The sequence below is a fragment of the Colossoma macropomum genome, unplaced genomic scaffold (assembly GCF_904425465.1).
Source record: "Colossoma macropomum unplaced genomic scaffold, Colossoma_macropomum, whole genome shotgun sequence".
Taxonomy (NCBI): domain Eukaryota; kingdom Metazoa; phylum Chordata; class Actinopteri; order Characiformes; family Serrasalmidae; genus Colossoma; species Colossoma macropomum.
Window position 1 is genome coordinate 35625980 of NW_023494802.1, and position 24436 is coordinate 35650415.

The following is a 24436-nucleotide window of genomic DNA, read 5'->3' on the forward strand; positions in this document are numbered from 1 at the left end:
CTCAGACCAGCACAACACACACTAACACACCACCACCACATCAGTGTTACTGCAGTGCTGAGAATGATCCACCACCCAAATAATACCTGCTCTGTGGTGGTCCTGTGGGGGTCCTGACCATTGAAGAACAGGGTGAATGGGGGCAAACAAAGTATGCAGAGAAACAGATGGACTACAGTCTGTAACTGTAGAACTACAAAGTGCACCTGTGTGGTAAGTGGAGCTGATAAAATGAAGAATGAGTGTAGAAACAAGGAGGTGGTTTTAAAGTAATTAAAATATTCATATATTTATATGTAACTGTAACTGACCTCACAGCTGTCCATCTCTTCTTCTGTTGTTATATTGTGGGCCTCCAGTTTTCTGTGCTCCTCTTCCTCTTCCAAATACTTCATCACTATCTCTTTAGTGACATTTTGAAAGGAACTGGAGGTTCTTAGGCGCCTTTTCTCGCTCCTCTCCTCCACATCTGTATCTGTCTCTGTGTCTGTGAAACTCTAGGGGTGTCAGATGATTAAATAATGAAACACAATTAATCACTTTTATCACAAATTTGACCCAGAAGAAAGATTTTTAATGTTTGATGAACTGATTTCTAAAGTACACATTACATTCAGTAAATCAGTAACATTACTGAAGACTGCAGTTTGAACAGAAGTAGACTTTTTTACAGTGATGTGGAATCAGAACGATGCTGTTTTTAAATGGAGTAAGTGAAAGTCAATGAAACAGCACCTGTCTGAAGCTCAGTGTGACCCACATTTTTACCAATTTGAGAAAGCAATGGACAAAGATCTCCAATATTTCTGATATGCACATTTTGAAGGCTACATAAAGCAGCCTAATATTGATAAAAACGCCTCCCCACCAACGCAGCACTCTCAAACCAATTTCCCAAAAAGATCCTTGAAACTAGCGAGAAGAGACGAGCGACGCCACTAATTTTCAGTACATTTAAACTAAACTTTGTTGGAAGGCAACGATAAAAAACAGACATTATAAACTACACTCAGTCAAAAGACTCAATAAAGTTCGTGTTCTTCCTTGTCTTATGCCAGAGAGTGTTTATTGGACCTCGATGCTCTGCTATGGGGTTGCCAGGGCGACGCGTGGTCACATGGGCCACACAGACGAAGGAATGTGAATACAACCTGCTGGTTTAAAAGATTTTAGCCATCTGACAAAGTTTTTGAAAGATTTTTGACGTAAGTAGTGCTTCTGCCTAAGAAGATTTCATTAAACATTTTAAAGGCTACTTGTTCAACTCCGTGAACGACAGATGTCGGAGGATCTTTTGCTGAACTGTGCTGTTTGCCTCCTAGGTGAATCACTAATCGAGTCAGAATGGCCTCGGCTGTGCTGCCCAGGCAGAAAACCCGGTTTCTTCCAGCCATCGACCAGCGCGCTGCTCCCAGCCACAACAAACTCAGTCACAAGAGCCGGTGAGAGCAAAGAGCAGGCTGGAGTCAAACAGTTGGTCAGGCACTACTGCTTTTTACAGGAGCAGCGTTTAAAACCTTCTGTCATGTAGTCCACATGCACTACACAGCTTCAACAACAACCTGTAGCTGACATTTACATCAGCAGAAAAAATATGGAGCTATATATTTACACTTCATTAAGTACACCTCCTATAAAATTACAGTAAAACCTCCTTGTTTCTACACTCATTCTTCATTTTATCAGCTCCACTTACCACACAGGAGCACTTTATTTTTCTACTATTACAGACTGTAGTCCATCTGTTTCTCTGCATACTTTGTTAGCCCCCTTTTACCCTGTTCTTCAATGGTCAGGACCCCCACAGGACCACCACAGAGCAGGTATTATTTGGGTGGTGGATCATTCTCAGCACTGCAGTAACACTGATGTGGTGGCGGTGTGTTAGTGTGTGTTGTGCTGGTCTGAGTGGATCAGACACAGCAGTGCTGCTGGAGTTTTTAAACACCTCAGTGTCACTGCTGGACTGAGAATAGTCCACCAACCAGTAATATCCAGCCAACAGCGTCCTGTGACCACTGATGAAGGGCTAGAGGATGAATAACACAAACTGTGCAGCAACAGATGAGCTGTTGTCTCTGACTTTACATCTAGAAGGTGGATCAGCAAGGTAGGAGTGTCTAATAGAGTGGACAATAAGTGGACACAGTGTTCACAGCACTGCTGTGTTGGATCTACTCATACCGGCACAACACACACTAAGACACCACCACCACGTCAGTGTCACTGCAACAGATGGACTACAGTCTGTAATTGTAAAACTACAGAGTGGACAAAGAGCATATAAACAAGGAAGTGTACAGTCAGTGTATGTGAACAGTATTCTCTCTTTTTCTCAGTATTAACTTTAGTTCAATGTGTATTTTGTAGACTGAAGGAAAAATCCAAGCTTCCTGACCCAGCCTTCCCTGAAAACGAGAAAAACCAAACCACCACAATCACAGAAGATGACATAGCAAGGTAAGTAGCTAATGTCATCTGTGTATTTGTGTATATTAGGTTGGAATACATCAGGAATAACAGCACACAATGTGTTTCCAAGTTCTTAGATAATGCCCTTATTCTTTCTGCCAGCAGATGGCGCTGTGAGTTTAGTCAAATCACTTTCACCAGTGGATTTCTTGTTACGAGTGGAGTGAACTGTCCTGGTCATTTTGCTCATGTTTTTAGTACTATTGATCTTTTATTGATTATTTATTTTGTAGAGGATGGCAGCTGTTGGAATATGAGAATAAGTCATAGACCACCCTTTCATTTATTTAACCCCTTAAAATCCCAGGCTTATTACATATTAAGGCTTATTATTCAGTAACTACAAGGGACTTCAGTGGCTGAGCTACTCTACTCTTACATTTAAGGGGTTAATTTCCAGTCAAGTTACTGATTTTTTATCATCAGGAAAAAAAAATCATATATTTAACAGAAAATTTGACAGAAGCCTCAACAATTAGATGTAATATCAAAATGTGTTATTAGAGTATCCACTATTTGCCTTTATTACAGCTTTCAGATTTTCTTTTTTTAATAAGTCTTAATCTTCTCAGCAGTGTGCTTGGGGTCATCAGATTGCATGTAGAATGAATTTTCAGTTTATATGTATCAGCATTTATGATGCAACACAATCACCAACTCTAGATGTTGTTATACTTGCACTAATCCTCCACCAGTCCTGTTCTCTGATACTTTCAAATATCAGTTATATCAGTTATATATATATATTAGTTTTTGTTCAAGTATACATTTTCTTTTTTTATCTATTTCCTTTTTCTCATTAAAGGCTTCTTAACAGTTGCACATCCTTTCAGACTCATAGTGTGCATGTCTTCTCACAGTGGAAGGATGTACAGAAACACCTATGGATTTTTTCAGAAGTTAGAGTGGAGCTTGATTTTCTCCTCTCTCTCAAAGATGAAAGCTTTAATTGTTAAGCTGTTTATCTGATGGGGACAGTTTGTTCAGGTTGTACTTGTACTTAATAGCCATTTCTGACTGGAAATAAAACAAACAAAAGGGTGGTCTCTGACATTTACACAGTAGTGTGGTCAGATGCTGTTTGGTTCAACAGAAATCCAGTGTTGACTTATTTCTTTAATCTCTTTGTGCATCTCCTCAGGTTCCGGAAGCCTGTACATCAAAACCTTTGCGTGTCCATGTTGCGGGAGGGGTTTCATCGCTCTTTTGAAGAGTTCTTTTCTTTGCTCCAGCGCTGGAAGGCGTCCCGGCTGGCGGCTGGAGAGGACAGCGCACTGTGGCAGCAGCGTCCACTGGAGGAGCAGCCACACAAACTGGAGACACTGAAGGAGTTCCTCACTCGTGCCGAGTCTGCGGAAAGATCTGGTAATGTTACAGCTAGTAAAGTTACAGTTAGTGATAATGTGATGTAATGGCAATGCAGCTGATGCCCCCCTCCCTCCTCTCTCTCCCTCCCTCTCTCTCTAGATCAGTATGTGGAGGTGTATGAGAATTATTTGGCCCTGGCAAAGTTTTTCTCAGAGCCAGACGACAGGTGGCTCCAGCATCATTTCTATGAGCTCAGCCTTCTGTCTGCCCGCAAAATAAAGATGGACTCTGGCAAGAGAGAAGCCGAGGCCAACGCACACATAGGCCAGCTGTACTTAGAACAAGGTAGCACGCGTACATTCTTGCACTAAAGACAAAAACATCTATAGGCTGATGCATACATGTTTATGCATATACGGCGCTTTACTAGTAACTTATTTTGACCCTAAAAATTTTATGTAAATTTATATTCACAGTAAACTAAGCTCGTCTAGATATTACTTTGGGTGTCCATCCATTACTAATTACATGTAACACCTACCAAGGTAGATATTTAAAAATTAGGTGTACGCTGTCACCGACTGTTTGCTCTGGGTAGTGCCTGCATAAAGTAAAAGATAATGGAGTTATGTGGTTTTGATTAAACAGCGGCATTCTTTGTGCATATACATTTATGTGTGTTTGTATGTGCATATATATATATATATATATATATATATATATATATATAAATGCACATACAAACACACACACACATATATATATATATATATAGATATATAAAACCTTTTTTTGTTGCCAATGTTGTTTTTAAGAGATTATTTTTTAGTTCTTTGGAGCACTTTTATCATGACACTAATTTTAAATTAAAAAAAAATAAAATACTGACCAACATTTTCATGTCACAACCGAAACACAAAGAGTTTTAGTCCATAGGTGGAGTCTTATTTTAACCACTCCCCTACATTTTAAACCAAGAAGTGAGACTGCATCCCAATCCCTCATGGCCACATGGTGAGCCCACTGTTTTGAAGTAAATGTTTCCCAAACTCTGAAAATCAGTGAATGATATTAAGAACTGTCACTACCAAATCACAACTTTTCTGCAATTAGGTAAACTTTTTTCTGCTTTATTGAAAATATTATGATTTTTCTATGTGTGTACAACTGTTCACACACAACTATGTATGTTCAGAACTGTGTTTTGAGTTCTGATCAAAATAAGCTAAAATTGTCACTACTGAAACATTTTGTTAACTATTATTATTGCCTTGGCAGTGCCAAAATAAAGTGTTTAATCATTTGTTTTAATAAATGAAACATAATTAAGGTATAGGGTCACACAAAGCAAAAGGATTTTAGTGTAATGTCCAAGGAAGTTAAAAGTCAGTTAAAAAAGTTAAAAAATGTGTTATGAATATATATTAATTGTACACACACACACACACACACACATATATATATATATATATATATATACACACGCAGGTGATTTGGAATTGGCTCAGGAGCACTATGAGATGTTTCACTACCTGGTGGTGGGGCGATCATGGCAGGACGAGAACGGATGTCCACTTCTTTATCGTGCGTGCGAGGGGCTCTGGAGGGTCTACACACTGCAGGCACAGAGACAACTGCAGAATAAAGACTACAGTCCAGCCATTCAGATCCTTACCAAGGCCTATGATATGGCTAAACAGGGTAACCCAGCACACACACATGTTCTGAGTCAAGGCACACACAAACCTTTCCTACTTCTTTTGATCTCCAGCTAGGTTTCCGGTGACTTTAGGCAAGTGATAAAATGAGTACATGTTAAGAAATATTTGTGACTTTTAATCATATCACTGTTGATGGGTATCAGTGTTGGACTGATTCAGCACAAAATGCTGGATCAGATATCGGGGGGCACACACTCCAAGCACACACTCACACTGTATGATGTAATGTTGTTAACTGTGTAGTTCTTCCTGTTGGGTAGTAGGGTGTTTGAGTAGTTTGAGCATGTTGGAATACTTTTAGATGCTCATCCTAGGGTGAAATGCTCCAATTTTTTTAAAAAAAGCTTATTTTAAAGCTAAGTAGTTTTTAAAGAGAAAATAACTGATTGGTATAGATATAGGCCGATATTCAAGGTTTCGTTATCAGTATCAGAAAAGAAAATCTGTCATGCCATCTTTACAACTTACGTTCTCTTTCTTTATCTCTATATCTCCCTCTCTTTTCTTTAGCAGGTGATAGGAGGATGGAGGGAGAGGCAGCATATAGAGTGGCTCTGGCCTATCAGAGCTTGGGCGATCAAAGAACTGCTAAACAGGTGAGTCACTTCACACACACGCACATATTAATACATGAACACACTTACATGTTCAAACTCACATTGTTTCTGTGTGTTTCAGTTTCTGAAAACATTTGTGGAGATCTCCACAGCTCTGCAGGACACAGCCAGTGTGGGAAAAGCATATAAAGCCATCGCCCAGTCTCTGGAGAGGTACTCACACACACTCACACAACACACTCACTCACACAGAATGAGACAATGCTGATTATAACTTACTTCTTCAAGTCAACCTGAAATTAAAATGGACATTTTTCACATTGTTAGTTCATGTCCATGCTTATTTTAAAAGGTTCGTATCCTACATTGGTTGCATTTTCTCTTTTCCCTTGAACTCTGCTGATAAAAAAGAAGAAACCATCCATTGTTTCTGTTGGTTCCTGGTGGTTTTGTACTGTGTTTTGGCTTTTTTTGATGGGTTGATATCGTATGTAAAGAAATCTAATGGTTTAATAGGTGACCTAAAAGGTGTAACTGATTCTAAACAAATTTGATGGTTTTCTCATAGGATCTAAAGGAGTTTTACAGGAAACTAGTGGTTTTTAAAGGTAGCCAAAACAATCAGATTTTAATCCTAATGGTTCTAATAGTCTATTTTCAGCATGACATTTTGGTTGAGTTTACATACCAAAAATCATAATTAATTCATTTTTACAGGATCATTTTCTAATCTCTCTTTATCCCTTAGAATTAATTAGGCTGTTGTTACTGTGCCTTTACAGATGTATGTTAATAGCTCTGTCCTGATTGGCTACCCTGTATTGTGCCTCATTCAAAAAGCAGTCCTGACTTTTTTTTTTCGATTTTTATTTTTGTACATCATTTAAGCAAAGCAGCTGCCCTTTACATTGCATCAAATTTTCATGATGAATGTACAAGTAGAAGTGGTCCAAAATAATTTGGATTAAAATCTCTTTACATCAACTTATATTAAAAGTAAAGAACATTTTTGCCTCCTCCTGAAAAGATTCCATTTTGGACATATGGTTTCACTCAAAACACAAAATTCTTGTGGTGCTGCAGGAGACGAGTAGCCCTGTAGACTAGTGTCCAGGTCTGACTTGATGTCATTTCAGTACTCCCACTTTTGACAATCCAGTCAGATCCCAATGGATGAAATCATGCCCCACCTCTAATTACATCCTGGCTGAATATGCTGTTTCACTCAGATGTACATGATGTTAAAGAAGAAAGAAGCGTTCCAGTCTCTGATTCACGCTGACTTTAAAACATATGTAAACTTTTACGAAATGTAATGTGAATTTGTGTGGATTTCTGTGTCTTGTAGTGAGGGTAAATTGAATGAGACCATCCAGTACCTGCAGAAATATGCTGAAATTTCTGAGCAGAACAATCAGGACCAGGACCTACAGGACGCTTGCATGTGCCTTGGGTCCATACAGAGCTCTAGGGTAAGAAAAAAAGAGATTAAGTGTTAGGGGTGGGTTTGAGTAACATTTTATGTATCCATTTAATTCAACTACTAAAATAGTTACTTAAAATTTGCAAGTTAATTTTGTGTTCTACAAAACAGAATAAAATAATAAGCTATGAGAAATTGAATAATGAAGATATAGTATAGTCTAAAATTATGTTTAAAATAAGAAAATGATTTATCTCAGCTAGTATGGATTGATCCCAATGCCGGAGTGGGTAGCTGGGAGAATTCCCGATGGGCTGCTAGGTTTTTGGGCTGGTAACTGTGAGCTAATGCACGAAATCACTTACATAAGCACAGCAAACTACAAATGTTACATCCAAGTGTTTATCTGTAGTAATTTAAGGGTTAAACCAGCGGCCCCCAACTCAAGTGATGCAGCCCCTGTTTGCTGATTGCAACTCAGCCTCGTACAGTGGATAGATATTAGATGAAGCCGAAATTAGCTACTTGCTCTTACTTCCCATTCCACCTTAAATTATGTTGCAGTTACATTCACACGCCGTTAACGTGTAACTGATTATAAAAGGTGGAACAGAAGTTCAAATAAGAAGCTAAAATCTGCCTTGAAAGATCATATAGTGTATAAAATTTAGTGTGGTAGTTTGAACGACACTACAGGCAGTGCACTACAGACTTCATTACTTTCATTTGGATTAGCAATGTAGCAATTTTCATATATGAATCATGTGAAAATGGACAGCAGCAGCAAAAACAGCAAAAAACCAAAGTGGCACCTAAAAGACAAGAAAGAAGTTACTTAACCCCTTAAAATCCCAGGCTTGCTACATACTGACCACAGGGATGTCAGTGCATCTAGTTGAGCTATTCCTAGATGATAGAAGCATGTTATAAAACGTGGATGAGGACATATCCAAACATGTGGGAAGTGAAAAATGCTGAAAGGATCTTACTTAGCAAGCATTAGTTTGTAGCATAATCACTGACTGTCGTGATTATGTCACATTTAAAATAAAAGGTTTCACCAGTTTTCATTTCATCACTACCTTGGTTATCTGAGTGTAGCATATAAATAATACATAAGTAAGAAACAACGAAAATGAAAATGTGACGATTTAAAAAAAAGTTATTTTGCACAAAGTCAGTGCTGTGTGTGTAGAGTTTCACACTAAAGTCTCACTCCGGTCAGATGTATTACATCATGCAGCACTAGTTGCTTGTGTGTGTGTGTGTGTGTGTGTGTGTGTGTGTGTGTAGGGTGAGTATGTTAGTGCCTGTGAGTATTTTATCAGGGCCTATGAGATTGCATGTGATCTGGGCTCAGTGCCACTCCTGCAGAAAGCTCAAGTGTGCCTGGGCATCACGCGGGCACACAGCATGCTGCGGACGTACAGCACCCTTGTGGTGAACGATGAGCCGCAGAGCCTTCTCACACTCATCCGCTGGAAGGAGACACGAGAGGAGTTTCACAAGCCCCCATGTGAGTGTGTTACACACACATACCACACTCACACACACAAAACCTCTCTCAGCCAGCTCCAGTGCAGCGGTAAAGCAAAGGCACACTGACACATGTTTGTTTTGGTCTGGTTTAGTAAATTCAGTAATGCAGCCATCAGTAATGCATCAATAATGCTGTCATATACTTAGTGAATTAAAGACCCTGTCAGACGTTATTAAAGAGGCGCCATAGCCAAAACACTATTAGCTCTGATTTTATTAGTAGAGAGCCTTAAAAATTTACACATTTTATTAATATCATTATTGTTAGCATGGATTTATGTGCTAAAAACAGTCATAATTCATTTTACAGACTGTGCTGAAACCTCTATTTATCCTTTGGAGTTAAACACGCTGTTTTATTACTGTTTATAAGACTGATATAAGGAAATGAGCTCCGTTCTGATTGTCTGCCTCATTAAAAAAGCGGCCTTTGTCACTTCTGTTTGAATAGGTGGGGCTAAACTTCTTCACATTGCACGACTTTAGTCCTGATCAATCCTGAAAGTTGGCTCTCGATGGCTGTTTGTCAGGAATCAGCAACCCAAATGTTAAGAAGAGCCATTTAGTCCTTTCAACAAAAATCAAACCATCTTGTTAGGCACAACACTTTATGTCCTTAAGCTTAAGAGTTGTTTTTCTTTGGGGGAAGGGGGGGGGGGTCTCAATTGGAAGCCTATTCCCGCCATGTAGACAAGAAGGGAAATAAGCAAAATAAAACGAATAATGAGAAAAAAAGTCAAATAAGTCTTTATTTTGAGATACAAAGTCAAAATTTTCAGAGAATAAGCCATTTTTTTGACACAAGCTGGAATTTCAAGAAAATAAGTCACCATTTTGAAATACCAAGTCAAAATCTTAAGGACAGTAAGCCATTATTTCAACAAAATGGGTCATCTTGAGAATATAAGCCATTTTTACAACACAAGAAACTAAATGATCATTTTGAGAAACCAAGTCAATATCTTGAAAAAATAAGTCATGATTTCAACAATATAGATCATAATTACTGTAATATTCTTACATAAAATGACTACTACAACTTATTTTGAGATAAAAGGTAAAACCTTTAACATACTTTTAGTCTTACATAGTCTTACACATTTTGACATACTGCTGTCCAAAACCAGGAGGAGAAGAAAAACACAATGGGCTTCCATGAGTGACCATTTTGTTTTAGGGGAGGATGATGAAATTACATGAAAAATACAATTTTGTTAAACTCATGCTCAGACATTTATTTACACTGGAAGTCAATCTTTCGTTCGAAGAAATAGTGGGGGGGGGGGACTTATGTTTGCTCCCCCTCGACTACAACTGGAGGTGCATATGCCCCACTTACTCCATTGCTCATGCACCTATGAGTCAAAATAAAAATAGGGAGCAATTCCTGACTGCTACGTCAAATCCCATTTAAGCCAACATAGTGAGAAGAGTTAGAGTTAAAAAGAGGGCTGGCATTCAGGGACAGCCTTTCAGACACAGGATCAGTCTAAGCTCTCGACTAAAGAAACATTTACAGTGGTCAGTTTCTCTTTACAGCTCAATTCAGTTCTAGACGAGATTGATTTGAGCTTAGAGAAAAATGACCCTCAAACCATCATTCTCCCTTTCTCCACAGACGCAAAGAAATGATGGGATCATAAAAGAAAAGAAATTGGAGAGGCGTGAGAAGAGGAGAAGAGGAGAGGGGGTGGGCTTGACTGAAATCTGTGTTCACAGTGAATAAAAATCTTTTAAAGCAATGGCTTCTAGTGTTTTTGTTTTTATTGAAACATCCATGATGACACTTTAATGAAACATCATTAATGACATTTTAATAATCAGATAAATATGCTGTGGTAAATTAACCCTCTTATCTAACAGCCTTATGTGTGGACACTGATTGTCTATTCCACTGTTAAAAGCAATGATCTATTGTTGTCTTAAGATTGGATTATTGTTATTCACTATTCAGCATGCACTGTGCTCACTGATGTTTTACAGTAATACAGACTTTTTTTTATAGCAATAAGGGCAATTAAGTAATATTTTAATGGACTTGTATATTTACATGCATTTTAAATGGTGCCCTAATTGTATGTTATGTAGGCCAATACTCTGGTATATTTATGAGAAAATAAATCTACTTTTCTTCAGATCAGTTTTTTACTTCGTGCTGTTCTGGTGGTTTAACACCTGGAAAGCTTCTTTGGAGCTTTAGTTTTAGCTTTAGCTTGAAGAAGATGGCCAAAACCAGCATATCGTCGCTGTCCAAATAAAAACAAGTATCTCCAAAATGTTAACTTTGCAGAAGAGGGGGAAAAAACTTTCTTTACTTTTGATGTAAACTAATTTAAAGAGATTTATTCCAAAACAATTTGGAGCATTTCTGTTGGTCATTATGAAATTTTCACACGATGTGCAGGACAGCTGCCGTGCTCAAATGATGTAAAAGAGTAAACAAATGGAAAAAATGGAGATGTATGTTTTTCTTTGGACGGCGATGATATGTTGCGTTTTGCATGCTGGTATGATGGTCAATCAGTATGCCCATGCTGGGTGACCAGCCAAACCAGCATCAGACCAGCATAAACCAGCTTAGGTCTGTGTTTTTTCTGCACTCAGATGTTCCTCAGTTCCGTTTTTAGTCATTCACATTTGGTCCTCATTGCTTTTTTGTGTTTAAGTTCATTCTGTTCTGATGGTTCAGCGCCTGGACTACACAGAAAAGGACTGCTGTTGCTCAGGCCTCTCTCTTTGAAGCTTTACATGAAGAATGTCCTCCATTAGACATCGGTTTCTAATGCTGATAGAGATGTAGCCAAAGAATTTACACAGCAGATCTAAGGGAAATATCTGAGGAGTTCTTGACCTCCCTGCTAGAAAAAATAGCATAGACCAGCATTGCTGGTCACCAGCAAAACCAGCTCATGTTGTGTTTTGGATGGTTTGCTAGTCAGCAGCAATGGAAGTTGATAAGCTAATTACCACTAAAACCTGCATAAGTTGTGTTTTGACATACTGGGTGACCAGCTAAACCAGCACCAGGCCAATATAAACCAGTTTAAACCAGCTGTTTTTCAGCAGGGATGATGACTTTTTAGTCAAATTAAATTTTGGTGGCTAATATTATTCTAAGTATTGTTCCACTGAAGCAACCCGTGTGTGTCTTATGCTTTCAACCCGTGATAATATCACATTTGGAACATATAACGAGAGGTTTTCCTCTCAGTATTAGGTTTCAGTAGCTTTCCTGTAGGTCTACTGAGCTTAGAGCACTTAAATATTCTTCACCTAGATTTAAGATCATCTAAATCCGTCATTAAATTATTTAATACGATTGTTTAATTGGCCAGCAGGGGGCCACACTCTATCAAAATTGCTGTGTGCTAGCGAGCAGGGAGCAGCACTTTATTGTTAATTAACAATACCTTAGCATAGAGGCTAACTTGAGTGAAAACCGAGGAAGATAACGGGTAAAGTATGTGTTGCTACATCAAAGCTGGGGTATTTAAGTTAGGAAATGTATTAATCCCGAAGGACATTGCACTGTTAGGAGACATTCTGGAGAATTTGTAATTCTTTTGCCGTAAACGACTTTAAAAACCACCTCGGTAAAACTCGTATGTGTAACGTTACTCTGGCTTCCGCTGCAGCTTTGTGAAAATGTGAATGCTGTGAAGTCTCATTCCTCAGTCAGCCAGCCCCCCTGCTGCTGGACCACCTTCTGCAGCTCTAACGCTCAGACCGCGACACAGACCAACATGGGCAGGCGGAGAGATAACAGGAGGAGACGCTGCTGAACATCCTAACGTTTTTTTACGGTATGTTGGCTGTCGAATTGTGTCTGTTTTCTGTGTATGTGTCTGAGATGTTTTTCGGGTCTGTGTGTGCCCTGGTTCTCCCTCAGACTGAAAGACTGGGTAAGTTAAAGTGAAGGTAGCGAGGTCTTAGATACTTCTTCTGTTGACTGAGGCTCTCAGGTACTTGGTTTTTGTGGATTTTGTGATGTAAGAATGATGGTTTACAACTTGCACGTGACTGTTCATTTACATCAGTGGTTCACCGAAAATCAGATTTACACAGATTTCCACTTACTTCATGTGTAGTTGACCAAGACATGCTTAGTGTTTGAAATTTGCTTCTTTAATTTTGCTGGAGCTGCGTGACTAATGCAGTTAGTTAAAACACTCTTAAAAAACTTGGGTTCTTTAATAAAGGGAATGGTTCTATTTAGAACCATAAGTCCTATAACAATTTCATGCTAAGAAGAAAAATGGTTTCTTGCTTTTTGAAAATGCACCAAAAAGCTATAATGTGTAGCTTGTAACAATAAAAGAACCCTTTTTGGTCCTGTATGGAACCTTTTTCATAAATATTCCAGATGCAAGATCCATTTAAGCATGAAATGGTTCTCTATAGAGGTAGTGGTTTCAGATAGAACTATTCCGTTTACTAACGAACCCTTGAAGAACCATCTTTTTTACAGTGAAGTAATGGACATCTGCATCCAAAAACTACCACAGTAAACAGTATGCAAAATAGTACAGCACTATTAGAGGTGCTTTCCCTAGTAGCATTTACAAGTGGTTTGGGATGCAGCATGTCACCTAAAATCTTTTTTGGTGACTTATAATAGCCTTACAGCTACAGTAAAACCTAAAGAAGCACCAAGCGTGTCTTTGGTGAGACATTCCTTTAAGCTTCCTGCAGCAAATATTATTTCGGCCTGTGCCTTCACCTAAAAGGCTTTTTTCTTAAAGAGGTTGTGACTTATGACTGTAGTGCTGTTTCCACTATAACACTTTCCTTTGGCTGAAAATTGAAGGTCCCTCTGCAGTGCCTTTGAAGTAGGACTAGCTGTGAATCCTCCTGAAGCCCTCCACTGAAGAAACATGAGTTTGACAGTGAAAGAACCAGCACTGAATTGTGAACACCTTTTTGTACAGCTCACGTCTTGTTTTTTGTGCGTATGTATGTGTTGGAGGCAGTGAGAATGAATACCACACCTCACTTGACCACCTCAGCAAGCGTGGATAACAGTACAGTACTGACGGCTGTTTGACGTCCGTTGGTGTCAAGGACGTTGTGGAGAGAAACCACAGGTGTCCGGGGGCCCATTGCCCAGGCTGTGCCGTGGGGACATACTGGTCCTGCCAGGCAGCTGTTTGGGGTATAAATAGGCGTCGTGTGCTGCCTGCTACTTCAGGGCGCTGACTTTCGCAGAGTTGCGTAAGAGCCCCTCAGCACTGATCACTGACATGCATTCTTTCGGCCTGTTCAGTCCTTCCTGTCTTTCTGAGTCGTTTAATTTGGGCTTACGTATTTGGAATTGGATCAGTGATGGGTATGGCAGAAAACCATGCGCTATTGGATTAGATGTTCATGAGTCAGAGGAGAATTGGCTGCTTCTCTGCCACAGCACACACAAAATATCATATGGCACTTGTTACATAATGGCATTACAACCAGAGATGGGAGGTTTGTGAAGGAAGTATGGTAGAATAAAACCTATAGGATTGTGCTTTAGAATTCTGTGCTTTATTATGTAGTTGGTCAGTGCTGAACTCAACTGGACTCATCTGGAATAACCATATTAATATGGACTAATCAATAGGTATTTTGAGAGCAGGGTATGTCACTTCAGTGCCCAACAGTATGTCGATATTTATTGTCATCATTGGAGAAATTGCATCAAACAATGCTTATTTAAACATTTCATGGATATCATCAGTATCTAAAGCTGACCAACTGCATAGTTCATTACAAAAAGAGCATAATTAGTCTTGTTTAACTGGATTTATTGCAGTGCAGTATGTGAAAATCATTGTACTCTAGCCCTCCAGAATTACTGGCACCACTGCTAAAGATGCAGAAAATGCTATAGAAAAACATCTTCGTAGGTTATGTAATGTAAACGTACACTGAAAATATGAGAAAAATTTCAATGTGGTATAGGTCAATATGGGAATTATTAAAATATTAATTATGGTTTGGTTAGAATTGGGTTCCAGCAGGCTTGGCCCTACCAGGAGAGGGGGGTATTTGGGGATGGGTGTGACCATGAGAGTGGACGGTATGGGATTATTTACTCTAGTAAATGGGATTATTTACTTTAGTATTTTATTTATGTAATTATTTAGTTTATTTATTTATTTAGTTAATTATTTTTGTGTTCTAGTTACAGATTGATCCTATTAGCACAAAAGTGCTACTCTTTATGCTCACTATTATTCTGGATGCACGTTTTGTTACCAGTTATGAATGAAATTACATCAAAATGTTTAACAAAAATACTTTTTAATTCAGTTTCTGTGTCATTAATGAGAGCCGTTTGGATCCACAACATTTGTTTTCTAAGGAATGCAGACATATTTAATTTTCCAGCCAATGAAACTAATAATCTGTGCTGCTGTGTGTCTGTCTTGAACGCTGCTCTTGTCGTTTTGCATAAAACTCTGTTTATTAATCATGATTAGTTTACTAAACAAGTCTTGTTATTTACCTCCTCATTTCCCTTCAGTTGTCGTCAGTTTGCTGTGTGGTTTGTGAAGGTTTTCTCTGCTCTCTGACAGTCGACTGCGCTGCATTCAGTTCACGCATCACGTGAGTGTGGTTATGCAGTTCCGCTGAACTTTTTCATTGGTTTACTGTTGCTATGGATACTGGCTCCACCACTGATCTGAAGCACACTTGGACCATCAGTAGCTGATTAGATGTTCTCCTTCACTGGTATTAAAGTATTAAAGTAAACCATCGCTGCCCGTCTAGTGTTTCTAATCAGTGAAAGCCAGAGAGCTGAGCAGAAGTAGGAATCCTTATGGGGTCGTTTTGAAGAGAGACGTAAAAATGTGTGAGAAAGGTCAAGTGTGGCGCAAAAGCATGAGATTAAACCTAAATGCATGAGTCTCATGGCCAGTGCGTGAGAGTTGGCCACCCTTGATATGATAAGCTTTCACTGATATGATCCTTTGTATACTGATGTTTTGCTCCACAACCCACAATGGGAATGCAAATTCATTGCAGATAGATCATTTGCATTTCTCATATCTTTTTTATCATGGAAATGGAATTTTATTGTGATGCAGGCTTTCAGTCGCTCCATGATCTAGTCTGTCAGACACTTATGTGGGTCCTAATGTGGATTATAGTAAAAAAGTTTAGTTCTTTAGTCTTGTTTCTTTTATCTCTCTGTAATCCATACTGGCAATGGTTCCCTTTATCACAGTGATGAATGGTGGGGTTATGATGTCAGGGCACATAGTTTGGTTTAAATCAGTGGTGCTGTTGGGGTAACACTTTTGAAACTTCAGCAGTTCTTCACATTAATAAAACTAGGCCTTTTGTGCTTTGGAATGAATTATTGATTGCTTTGCAGGACAGTATCCAAAAACTCTATGTACTACAAAGTATTCATTTATTTATTTGTCTTGTCTCTGGGAACATCGTCTCTCAAGAGACGTTTTTCTAAAGTGAAAACATTAAGAAAGAAATCTGGATGAAAGATTTTCAGAGAATCCAGGCCAGGCTGTTTAAGATGTATGTCTGGAGATTTGTCTTCATCTCTCTTTTTTCCACTTCTGTTGCCTCTTTGGACCTCCACAGGAAGAGAGGAGAGGTTGTACAGTTTTGTCATATCATGAGTAAAGTCAGCTAAGTATTGCTGCACAAAACAAAGAGGTAGAACAGAGGTAAAATTAGGCCTGTCAGTAATAGCCAGTTATTACAGAATCACCTGACTTCAGTTATTTGAGATGATGGAGATTATTTAAGCTGACCACAGTCATTTTCCACAGCTGGTAATGTTTATTTGATCTCAGGCTGTGTCATGACCGCTACATGCACCAGAATGTAAACTAGAATGTTATATTGATGTGACAGTTGTTATTATATCAAGCATACATTTGTAAAGACATTTCTAAAGTAATGTTAAGTAGCAAGGTCGCTAACACTACTGGCGTGTATGCAAGCACAATGAGTGTTAATATTGTTCAATATGGTGCAAAATTTGTTCGTTAGTTTTAGACTATGGATATTTTTTAAATGAACTGACATAATATTTCTAATTTGGCTAATTTTGGAATTTAGAAAAAAAAACTACCATTGCTACTAGTGACACACCAATATGGGAATAAGTGATACTGAACACTGTACGTCAGGGATGCGCAACTCCGGTCCTGGAGGGCCGGTGTCCAGCACAGTTTTGAGGTTTCCCTACTCACACACACCCATTAAACCTGCCAATTAACAGAAAAGTGTGATCAGGTGTGGTTGAGCAGGTAAATCACCAACGTGTGCCGGACACCGGCCCTCCAGGACCAGAGTTGTGCACCCCTGCTGTATGTCATTGAATTTATACAGTTAGAATGTAAAAATGAACTTGAACCTAGCTTTTAGCAGCTCCACCTGCCAGTGTTCAAGTGGTCCTACCGAGCATGCACGTATCATTTATATACCATAGAAACTGAATATTTTAAATGTTGTATTGAGTTTTTAATTTTAAACCAGCACAGACTCAGCTTAGTGTCACTCTTCACCCCCAGATAAGCTTATTTAGGCTATAAAAATATCCTAATTGTTCTTTTAAAGATGGTAACATTTTCTGATTGACATTTGCCAGCTTAGTGTTTGAATTTTCCCTTTCCACCTTAAATGGTGTAGCAATGTAACTGCGGCATCATTTAAGGTGGAATGGTAAATTTTGAACAAAAAGCTGGCGAATAAGAAGCCAACTTCAGCTTCGTAGTTTTAATGCTGGTAAGGTTGTAAAACATCCTACCTGGAGTCTTTTGTACGGAGCTACCTATAAATGTGATATGGTAGGACATTTTGCTGAGTAACTGCTGGTTTTGCTTGTGTGGACGGTGCTGTCGGAATCATTTTAGCTGCACTGCTGGATTGCAGCCAGTGCGCCTGAATGTTAACAGTGCTCGTCCAGCATGCAATAAATGCACCATCAAATATTAGTTTGAAATAACTGACAAATCTAAGCATCGTTTTGGTGCCAGTGATGTTTAAAAAAGTGAATATTGGCTGATACCAATATGTTATATGATATTATTGTGTGTCCCTAATTGCTTTTGAATGAAGAGCTGTATTGGAACGGAACAGCTTGCCTACAAACTACACAAAACGCTTTTTCCCTTCTCAATGCAGCCAAAATAACACTGCATTCTGGAGATTTTTCTGTTGTATAAGAGGGCTGTTTAGGTGCCTGTTGTTTTGTTTAGCGTCGGTTTTGGTAGCCTGTTTAAATGCCAGAGTGCAAAATCAACTTCCTTGGCTTTAATTTCTTAGGGCCGCTGAGCAGTGCACTGCAAATATGTAGCTGAGCCTGGTATCGGATGTTTCTGTGATGCCCCTGCACAGCATAGAGTAAAACCCATTAGATTTACATTCACTGCCGTGAGACCACAGCAAAGATAAAAGACTTGAGTCTTACAGTAAACCAGCAGTCCTTAACGAAACAGTGAGGCTTGACAGCTACGCAGGGTAGTTATTTAGCAGGTAAATTATGCTTCTTGTGATGTGTGCAGTGAGCCAGTAGACTTATTTTCTCATCATGCCCTGAATAATAGTTGCATTCGAGGCCAGAGGAACACATCATTGGAAAAATCCACACGTTTGTATTCACCCATAATGAATAGGCATAATGGTGGGCTGTTTGGGCCAAAATCTGTGCTCCTAAATCATAATTCTTGTCTCATTTTGAAAAAAAAGAGCAATTGTGAGCGTTTTGCTTGCACTTAAAACCCTGCCATGAGTAACATGGTGTTGCACTAGAGGTCTGAGGCATTGCATTGCTCAAGTTGGGCACATTGAGCTGATATTTGGGCCAAAGGAAACACACAAACTGACACAAACTTTCACTCGCAAAATATAAGCTTGTATTATCAGTACCAGTAGTCACTTATGGGAGCAAAAATTGAATGATTCATTCATGCTGTATTGCCCTGCGATGGACTGGCGACCTGTCCAGGGTGTATCCTGCCTTCCGCCCAATGACAGCTGGGATAGGCTCCAGTACCCCACCGCGACCCAGAAGGATAAGCGGTTTAGATGATGTATGTATGTATTCATGCTGTATTTACATCAGTTACTTTAACATGTTCATGGCCATTTATGGTATCTGATGGGGCTCTGTGATTAGTGGACCACATATTCAGTCTATAAACATAAGTTCATAAACTTTGAGCTCAATTGGAGGGGTTATCTGGACCAGGGGGGCACAACTCTGGTCCTGGAGGGCTGGTGCCCTGCACAATTTGGTGGTTGCCCAACTCAAACACGCTAACTAAACCTGACATTTAACATAGCGGGTTGAATTAGGTGTGTATGTGCTGTGAGGTCATCAAACTCTGTCAGACACTGACCCTTAAGGTAAGAGTTAAGAGTTAAGAGTTGTGCATGCCTGAACTGGACTGTTGTTTGATGCTGACCGCTAACGCGTGCGTGAGCAGCTGGACAGCTCTTTTGGTGAGCGTGTGTTGGCCATGCTTTCCCCATCCACAAAGTGGGTCTCCAAGTGGACTAGGCTATTTCTGGAGACTGTATTGGGAAAATAAGCAAACTCGTAATTACTCTCCCAGAAATCATCATGAGATCCATGAACCACATCAGCACGCACACACACATTGCTCTCACACAGTTGAGTGAGGTATTTCCTTTGTAGCTGAGATCTTACCCAGATTATTCTACAAAGCAGAAAATATACAGACAGACCCCTTCATTAAAACTACCTCCTTGTATCTATACTCTGTGTCTGTTTAATCAGCTCCACTCACCATATAGGAGCACTTTGTAGTTCTACAATTACAGACTGTAGTCTATCTGTTTCTTTGCATACTTAGTTAGCCCCCTTTTACCCTGTTCTTCAGTGGTCAGGACCACCACAGAGCAATATTATTAGGGTGGTGGATCATTCTCAGCACTGCAGTGACACTAACGCGGTGGAGCAATGCTGAAACCAACTACATGCTTGACAGAACGAAGAATGTGAATATTCTTCACTTTCTAGATGATACATATTCATATTTTTTAGTGACTCCAGGTTAAAAAAAAGGAAGTTTACGTCACATCCTTCTTCTTCTGTGAGTTCATAGAAATTTGATTTTTGTCTGGAGCCAGAGTTTAGCCCTTATCTGATTACCCAAGTGAATGTAAATGAGTTGAATGACTTACTGACAACATCTGATTTTCTGCAATTGTTGGATTATTAAGTGTTTGTGAACACTCTCTCTGACTCTGTGACAGCTTCAAATACAGCTGCAAACTCTCTTGATAAAAGTTATTTCCAGCTACTGCCATGCCATGTATTTGTTTGTCATTAAAGTATGTCGAGTCTGAAGTATCATTTACAAGCAAAACTCACTGCTGATGCCGGCAGAATCAGTAATATCATGTTAGCAGCGAAGATGGTCATCAGTAGACTACTCTGGACACTGCTAGCGGGAGAAATTTAGGTTATTCAACAACCCCTAAACAAAAACAGCAACAGCAAAGTGGAAAACTCCAGTTCCTCTTGAAACAAGACGTAACGTGGTGGTATGTCAGCAGGAGGCGACAGTCATGGAGAGTTTAAACATATCGCTGCTTTCACGGGATGTCAGTAATAAAAATTGGAAAGTGGGTTCACCTTGTTTTCATTTTGAGTTCGCTAAAGTAGTTTTACAGGGTATGGCGGGGAAAAAAACACACAAATATGGTGTATGTGCACTCCTGCCAATCACCCTGTAAAGCCTGAAATAATTATTTAAAAGTCAGTGGGAGATAAAATTTTGCAGGAGATTTTTCATCACACACGGGATCAAAAAGAAGGTTTGACTCAATGTTTAGGTTTCAAATGCAAAATCAACATTATACTGATGAAGATATGATGACAGTAGTAGATAGGGGTGGGGGGAAAAATCGATTCTTGGTTGCATCGCGATGCAGACGTGGAAGATTCTGAATCGATTCAGAAATGTCAAAAATCGATTTTCTAAATTTTAATTTATAACGTAATGTTGACGGAACGCTAAAGGCGGAACTTGGAAGTGCAGCGACTGGACACACTGTGGCGGCACATAACAAAAACGCAACTGGGTGAGCGAGAAATACGACCGAAACACTCCAGGTTAGGTCAGCAGTTGACAACCCAAATGTTAAGAAGAGCCATTTTGTCCTTCCAACAAAAATCAAACCACCTTGAGAGCCGCAACATTTAATGTCCAGTATGTGTCAGTATGTGTTAATGTCCTAGTATAGGCTAAACAATATAAACGAAAACGCAGATTTACTTTGCTCTGCTTTAAGCTTTAGCTTTAGCCGCTTCCCTCCCATCTCCGCCAGGACACTTTTCTTCAAAAGTAGATCAGATTCTTGTAAAATGTCTCTCAATGTTTGACTGTTTTACGAGGCTGAAGTCGTTTCTCATTCGCCAGCTTCTTGTTTGAATTTTCCAGTTCCACCTTAAATTCTGCCTGAGGCGCCAGAATGTAAATGTGGCACCATTTAAGGTGGAACAGGACAATTCAAAAGAGAAGCGACTTCATCTTCGCTACTTTTTGGTGTTTGGCAGACTCTCATTGCAGGTTTAACGTTCCAGGAAACCAACTGCGCCACTTATTAATGCGAATAAGTTCATTCGTCTCTAAATGTTCATCTTAAATCTCTCCCTTTGCCTTTTTGTTAGCTACTAACTAGTCAAGACTGCATTTTTATGTGACCTGCAGTCTGCACACCAGTTCTCAGTCGTTGAGAACCAGGGCTTTTGCACTACGTTGAGCACTTTGTAGCCGAGATACAGCGTCCAGTCACGAAGATATTTTACTAACACTGCGATCCCCCCACTCTCTACAACGACACCGAAACCGAAGTTACAAAAGCCAAAAAATATAAAAGAAAACTGGTAGAACAACATGTGCTGTGTGGACATGCATTGCCACAGAATCTTATTTCACCGTAACAGCACATTTGATCACAGAGGAGTGGCAGCAGCGCCTCATGTGCTCTAAACAAGAGCATTGAATGAGACCCTTCTAGTTCATTTGCCACATCACTTCCATTTGATTTATTAATAAAAAATATTGGAAGTAAATTCATTATGGACTGTTACAAATACTTTGCTTTAAAAGTACCAAGTCCTCACACAGTGAGAAAATAGAAATCCTGTATAGAAAAAAAAGATGCATCAAGATGCATTGATAATTGTTTTATAATCGCATCGCAGCCCTCTGAATCGTAATCGAATCGAATCAAGGGGTGCCTAGAGATTCCCACCCCTAGTAGTAGGTAATTCACTCATATTTTCATAAGACATGTTTTTTACCAAGTTTTGACTGAGCACAATTTAATGCACACTTACTGTTTATTTGTGGAATTGTAACATATTGAGAAAAAAACTAGCCTACAAAAGTTATGGCACATTTTATGTTTGATGTTCTATGTATAAATAGAATTAGCACTAAAATTAGCAGAAAAATGACGTATTTAACTTTCTAGAGGAAGTTTTAACTTCTTTACACTTAGATTTTACCAGGGGTGTTCAAACTTATGCATACGACTGTAAATTCTGACAAGCATATTCCAATAAGCTCATATATTTCTTGAAGGTCAAATTCGAGCAAAATTAACGGCTAACTACACAAATATGATTTATTACGAGTAAATGTTTTACAGTCCTAATATATTATCACTGTCCAAAGAAAACCAAGTATCTCCATAATAGCAACTTTACAGGAGAAGCGAGTATCTCCAAAATAGTAACTTTACAAGAGAACCAAGTATCTCCAAAATAGTACAGGAGAGGTGAAAAATATTCTTTGCTTTCAATATGAGTTAATGAAATTTTATTCAAAGCAATTTTGGAGCATTTCTGTTGGATGATCTGTCGTGCTAGAATGATGCAGAAAAAGTAAAAATCAGAAAAAATGAGATACATGTTTTTCTAGGAGCGACATGTGTATGCATTTGCATTATATATATTTTTAAGAAACAGGATATTTGAGTCCATAAGTCCTTCATTAGTTGCTGTTCACTCTTAAGCATGTTGTTTATACAGCTGGTGAAGTACTTCCCGTAAGCAACCATGACAGACTGAAATTAATATCTTTTAACTCATATGGAAAAAATACTTTGTAACCACACTGAGCAGGCAGGTCACAATGTGTCTCCACCAGACTGAGTGAGCCTCTTATGAATTCTTCTCATGAATGATATTTCTCTCTTTGTTGTGTATGATTTGGATGTAAAATAGAGTGGGTGTTTATCATTCAGTGTGAATCACACAGGCTGTTGCCTTGGTTTCCAGAAAATTCCACTTTCGTTATGGTACAACTCGAATCAAATCACTTGTTGAGTAAGAACAGGAACAAATAAATGCACCCGCACAAACCCACGCATGCACATTCTCACTCTTTTCTTTTTTTCTCTGTCTCACTTACACATACACATCTCTGCTTTCTCTTTTCTCTCTCTCTCTGTTGGCTGAGCAGCTGCGGATGCTGAGGTATTTGTTGACTTTTGTATAGGTGCAACAATGGCTTATTTTTAACTTGAATGTTACCAGGCAAGAAGGCCAGAAAACATGGGGCCCTTCTTCTCTTCTTCTTCTTCTTCTCCTTTATCCTTCCTGGCTTTTAGAAGCTCCTGTTGCTCTTCAGAGTAAAAATAACCCCTTCTCACCCCCTGTGACTCAAAGCAAGTGGCACTAACACTGACGCAGACCGGAGGGAGGGGAAACAATAACGGCTATCACAGCACACAATCAGCGCTGACCTATAAGCCGGATATTATAGGGGTTATTTTTTCTTTAGTCTGTAAATAAGCAATACTCATTTGATAAAAAAGAACAGCCACCCCAAGACAGTTTCATTATCCACAGTCAGTCATATATGGTAAACGGTAATACAATAGAACATTTTCTCATAATAAGTGTCAGTACAGCCAGTACGGTATTATACTGACTAAATCTGTCATAATAGATTTGTGTGATTGAGTAGTCTGTTGCATTTGTGGCAGTTTTATAAAGACACAGTGGCACTTCACATGACTCTCAGAAAGTGCTAGCCTAGCTTGATAGAATTGTGTGATGGGGGGAATCCTAGCTAACTGGCCATGACTAAATATATGACTATATATTAGTAGTAGTAGTAGTAATAATAATAATAATAATAATAATAATGCAACCATGTCATTTTTAATAGATCTATCACAATATGTAGGAGTACGTTTGGATACTACTGTTGTGTCTATATTCTGCAACGCTGCTGGCTGCCAGCCTGTTTTTACTGTTTCATGGAATTGTTTTTAGATTTTACTATTGTTTTTTTTTTAGAGCTGTGAGTAATTGCTGTTTTCCTCTGAGGCAGGTGTTTCTCATTTGGCTGTTGGAGACTAATTGCACTATCGGTGTTCCTCTTATGAACCCAAGGCCTTTTAGAAATATCCCATTGTTT

At 39.0% G+C, this 24436-nt stretch overlaps 2 protein-coding genes across 6 annotated transcripts in view; both read left to right on the plus strand.

The window, feature by feature from the left end:
* The first annotated feature begins 1106 nt into the window (after nucleotides 1-1106).
* On the plus strand, nucleotides 1107-10764 carry ttc29 (tetratricopeptide repeat domain 29). 2 transcript variants are annotated; one of them, XM_036591870.1, is made up of 11 exons: nucleotides 1107-1205; nucleotides 1323-1442; nucleotides 2371-2460; nucleotides 3614-3837; nucleotides 3940-4125; nucleotides 5269-5481; nucleotides 6012-6097; nucleotides 6180-6271; nucleotides 7407-7530; nucleotides 8775-8997; nucleotides 10639-10764. In XM_036591870.1, exons 2-11 carry the CDS (start codon nucleotides 1345-1347, stop codon nucleotides 10650-10652), a joined length of 1350 nt encoding a protein of 449 aa, XP_036447763.1. In that variant the 5' UTR covers nucleotides 1107-1205; nucleotides 1323-1344; the 3' UTR covers nucleotides 10653-10764. The 2 variants fall into 2 exon arrangements, with proteins under 2 accessions (XP_036447763.1, XP_036447764.1); XM_036591871.1 differs by having other exon boundaries at nucleotides 6015-6097.
* Nucleotides 10765-12485: 1721 nt separating this feature from the next.
* calcrl2 (calcitonin receptor-like 2) overlaps nucleotides 12486-24436 on the plus strand; it is a 38244-nt gene continuing 26293 nt past the window's right edge. For 2 of the 4 annotated variants that reach the window (XM_036591060.1, XM_036591063.1), the window contains exon 1: nucleotides 12486-12823. The gene's annotated coding sequence lies outside the window, so the exon portion shown is untranslated. The other 2 variants (XM_036591061.1, XM_036591062.1) reach the window with 2 other exon arrangements.

Bases quoted from the DNA above. Each gene is read 5' to 3' on its own strand.
- ttc29 (XM_036591870.1), top strand. From the start codon at position 1,345: ATGGCCTCGGCTGTGCTGCCCAGGCAGAAAACCCGGTTTCTTCCAGCC. The intron at 1,443-2,370 runs GTGAGAGCAAAG...TGTATTTTGTAG, and splicing joins AAACTCAGTCACAAGAGCCG to ACTGAAGGAAAAATCCAAGC. The intron at 3,838-3,939 runs GTAATGTTACAG...CTCTCTCTCTAG, and splicing joins CGAGTCTGCGGAAAGATCTG to ATCAGTATGTGGAGGTGTAT.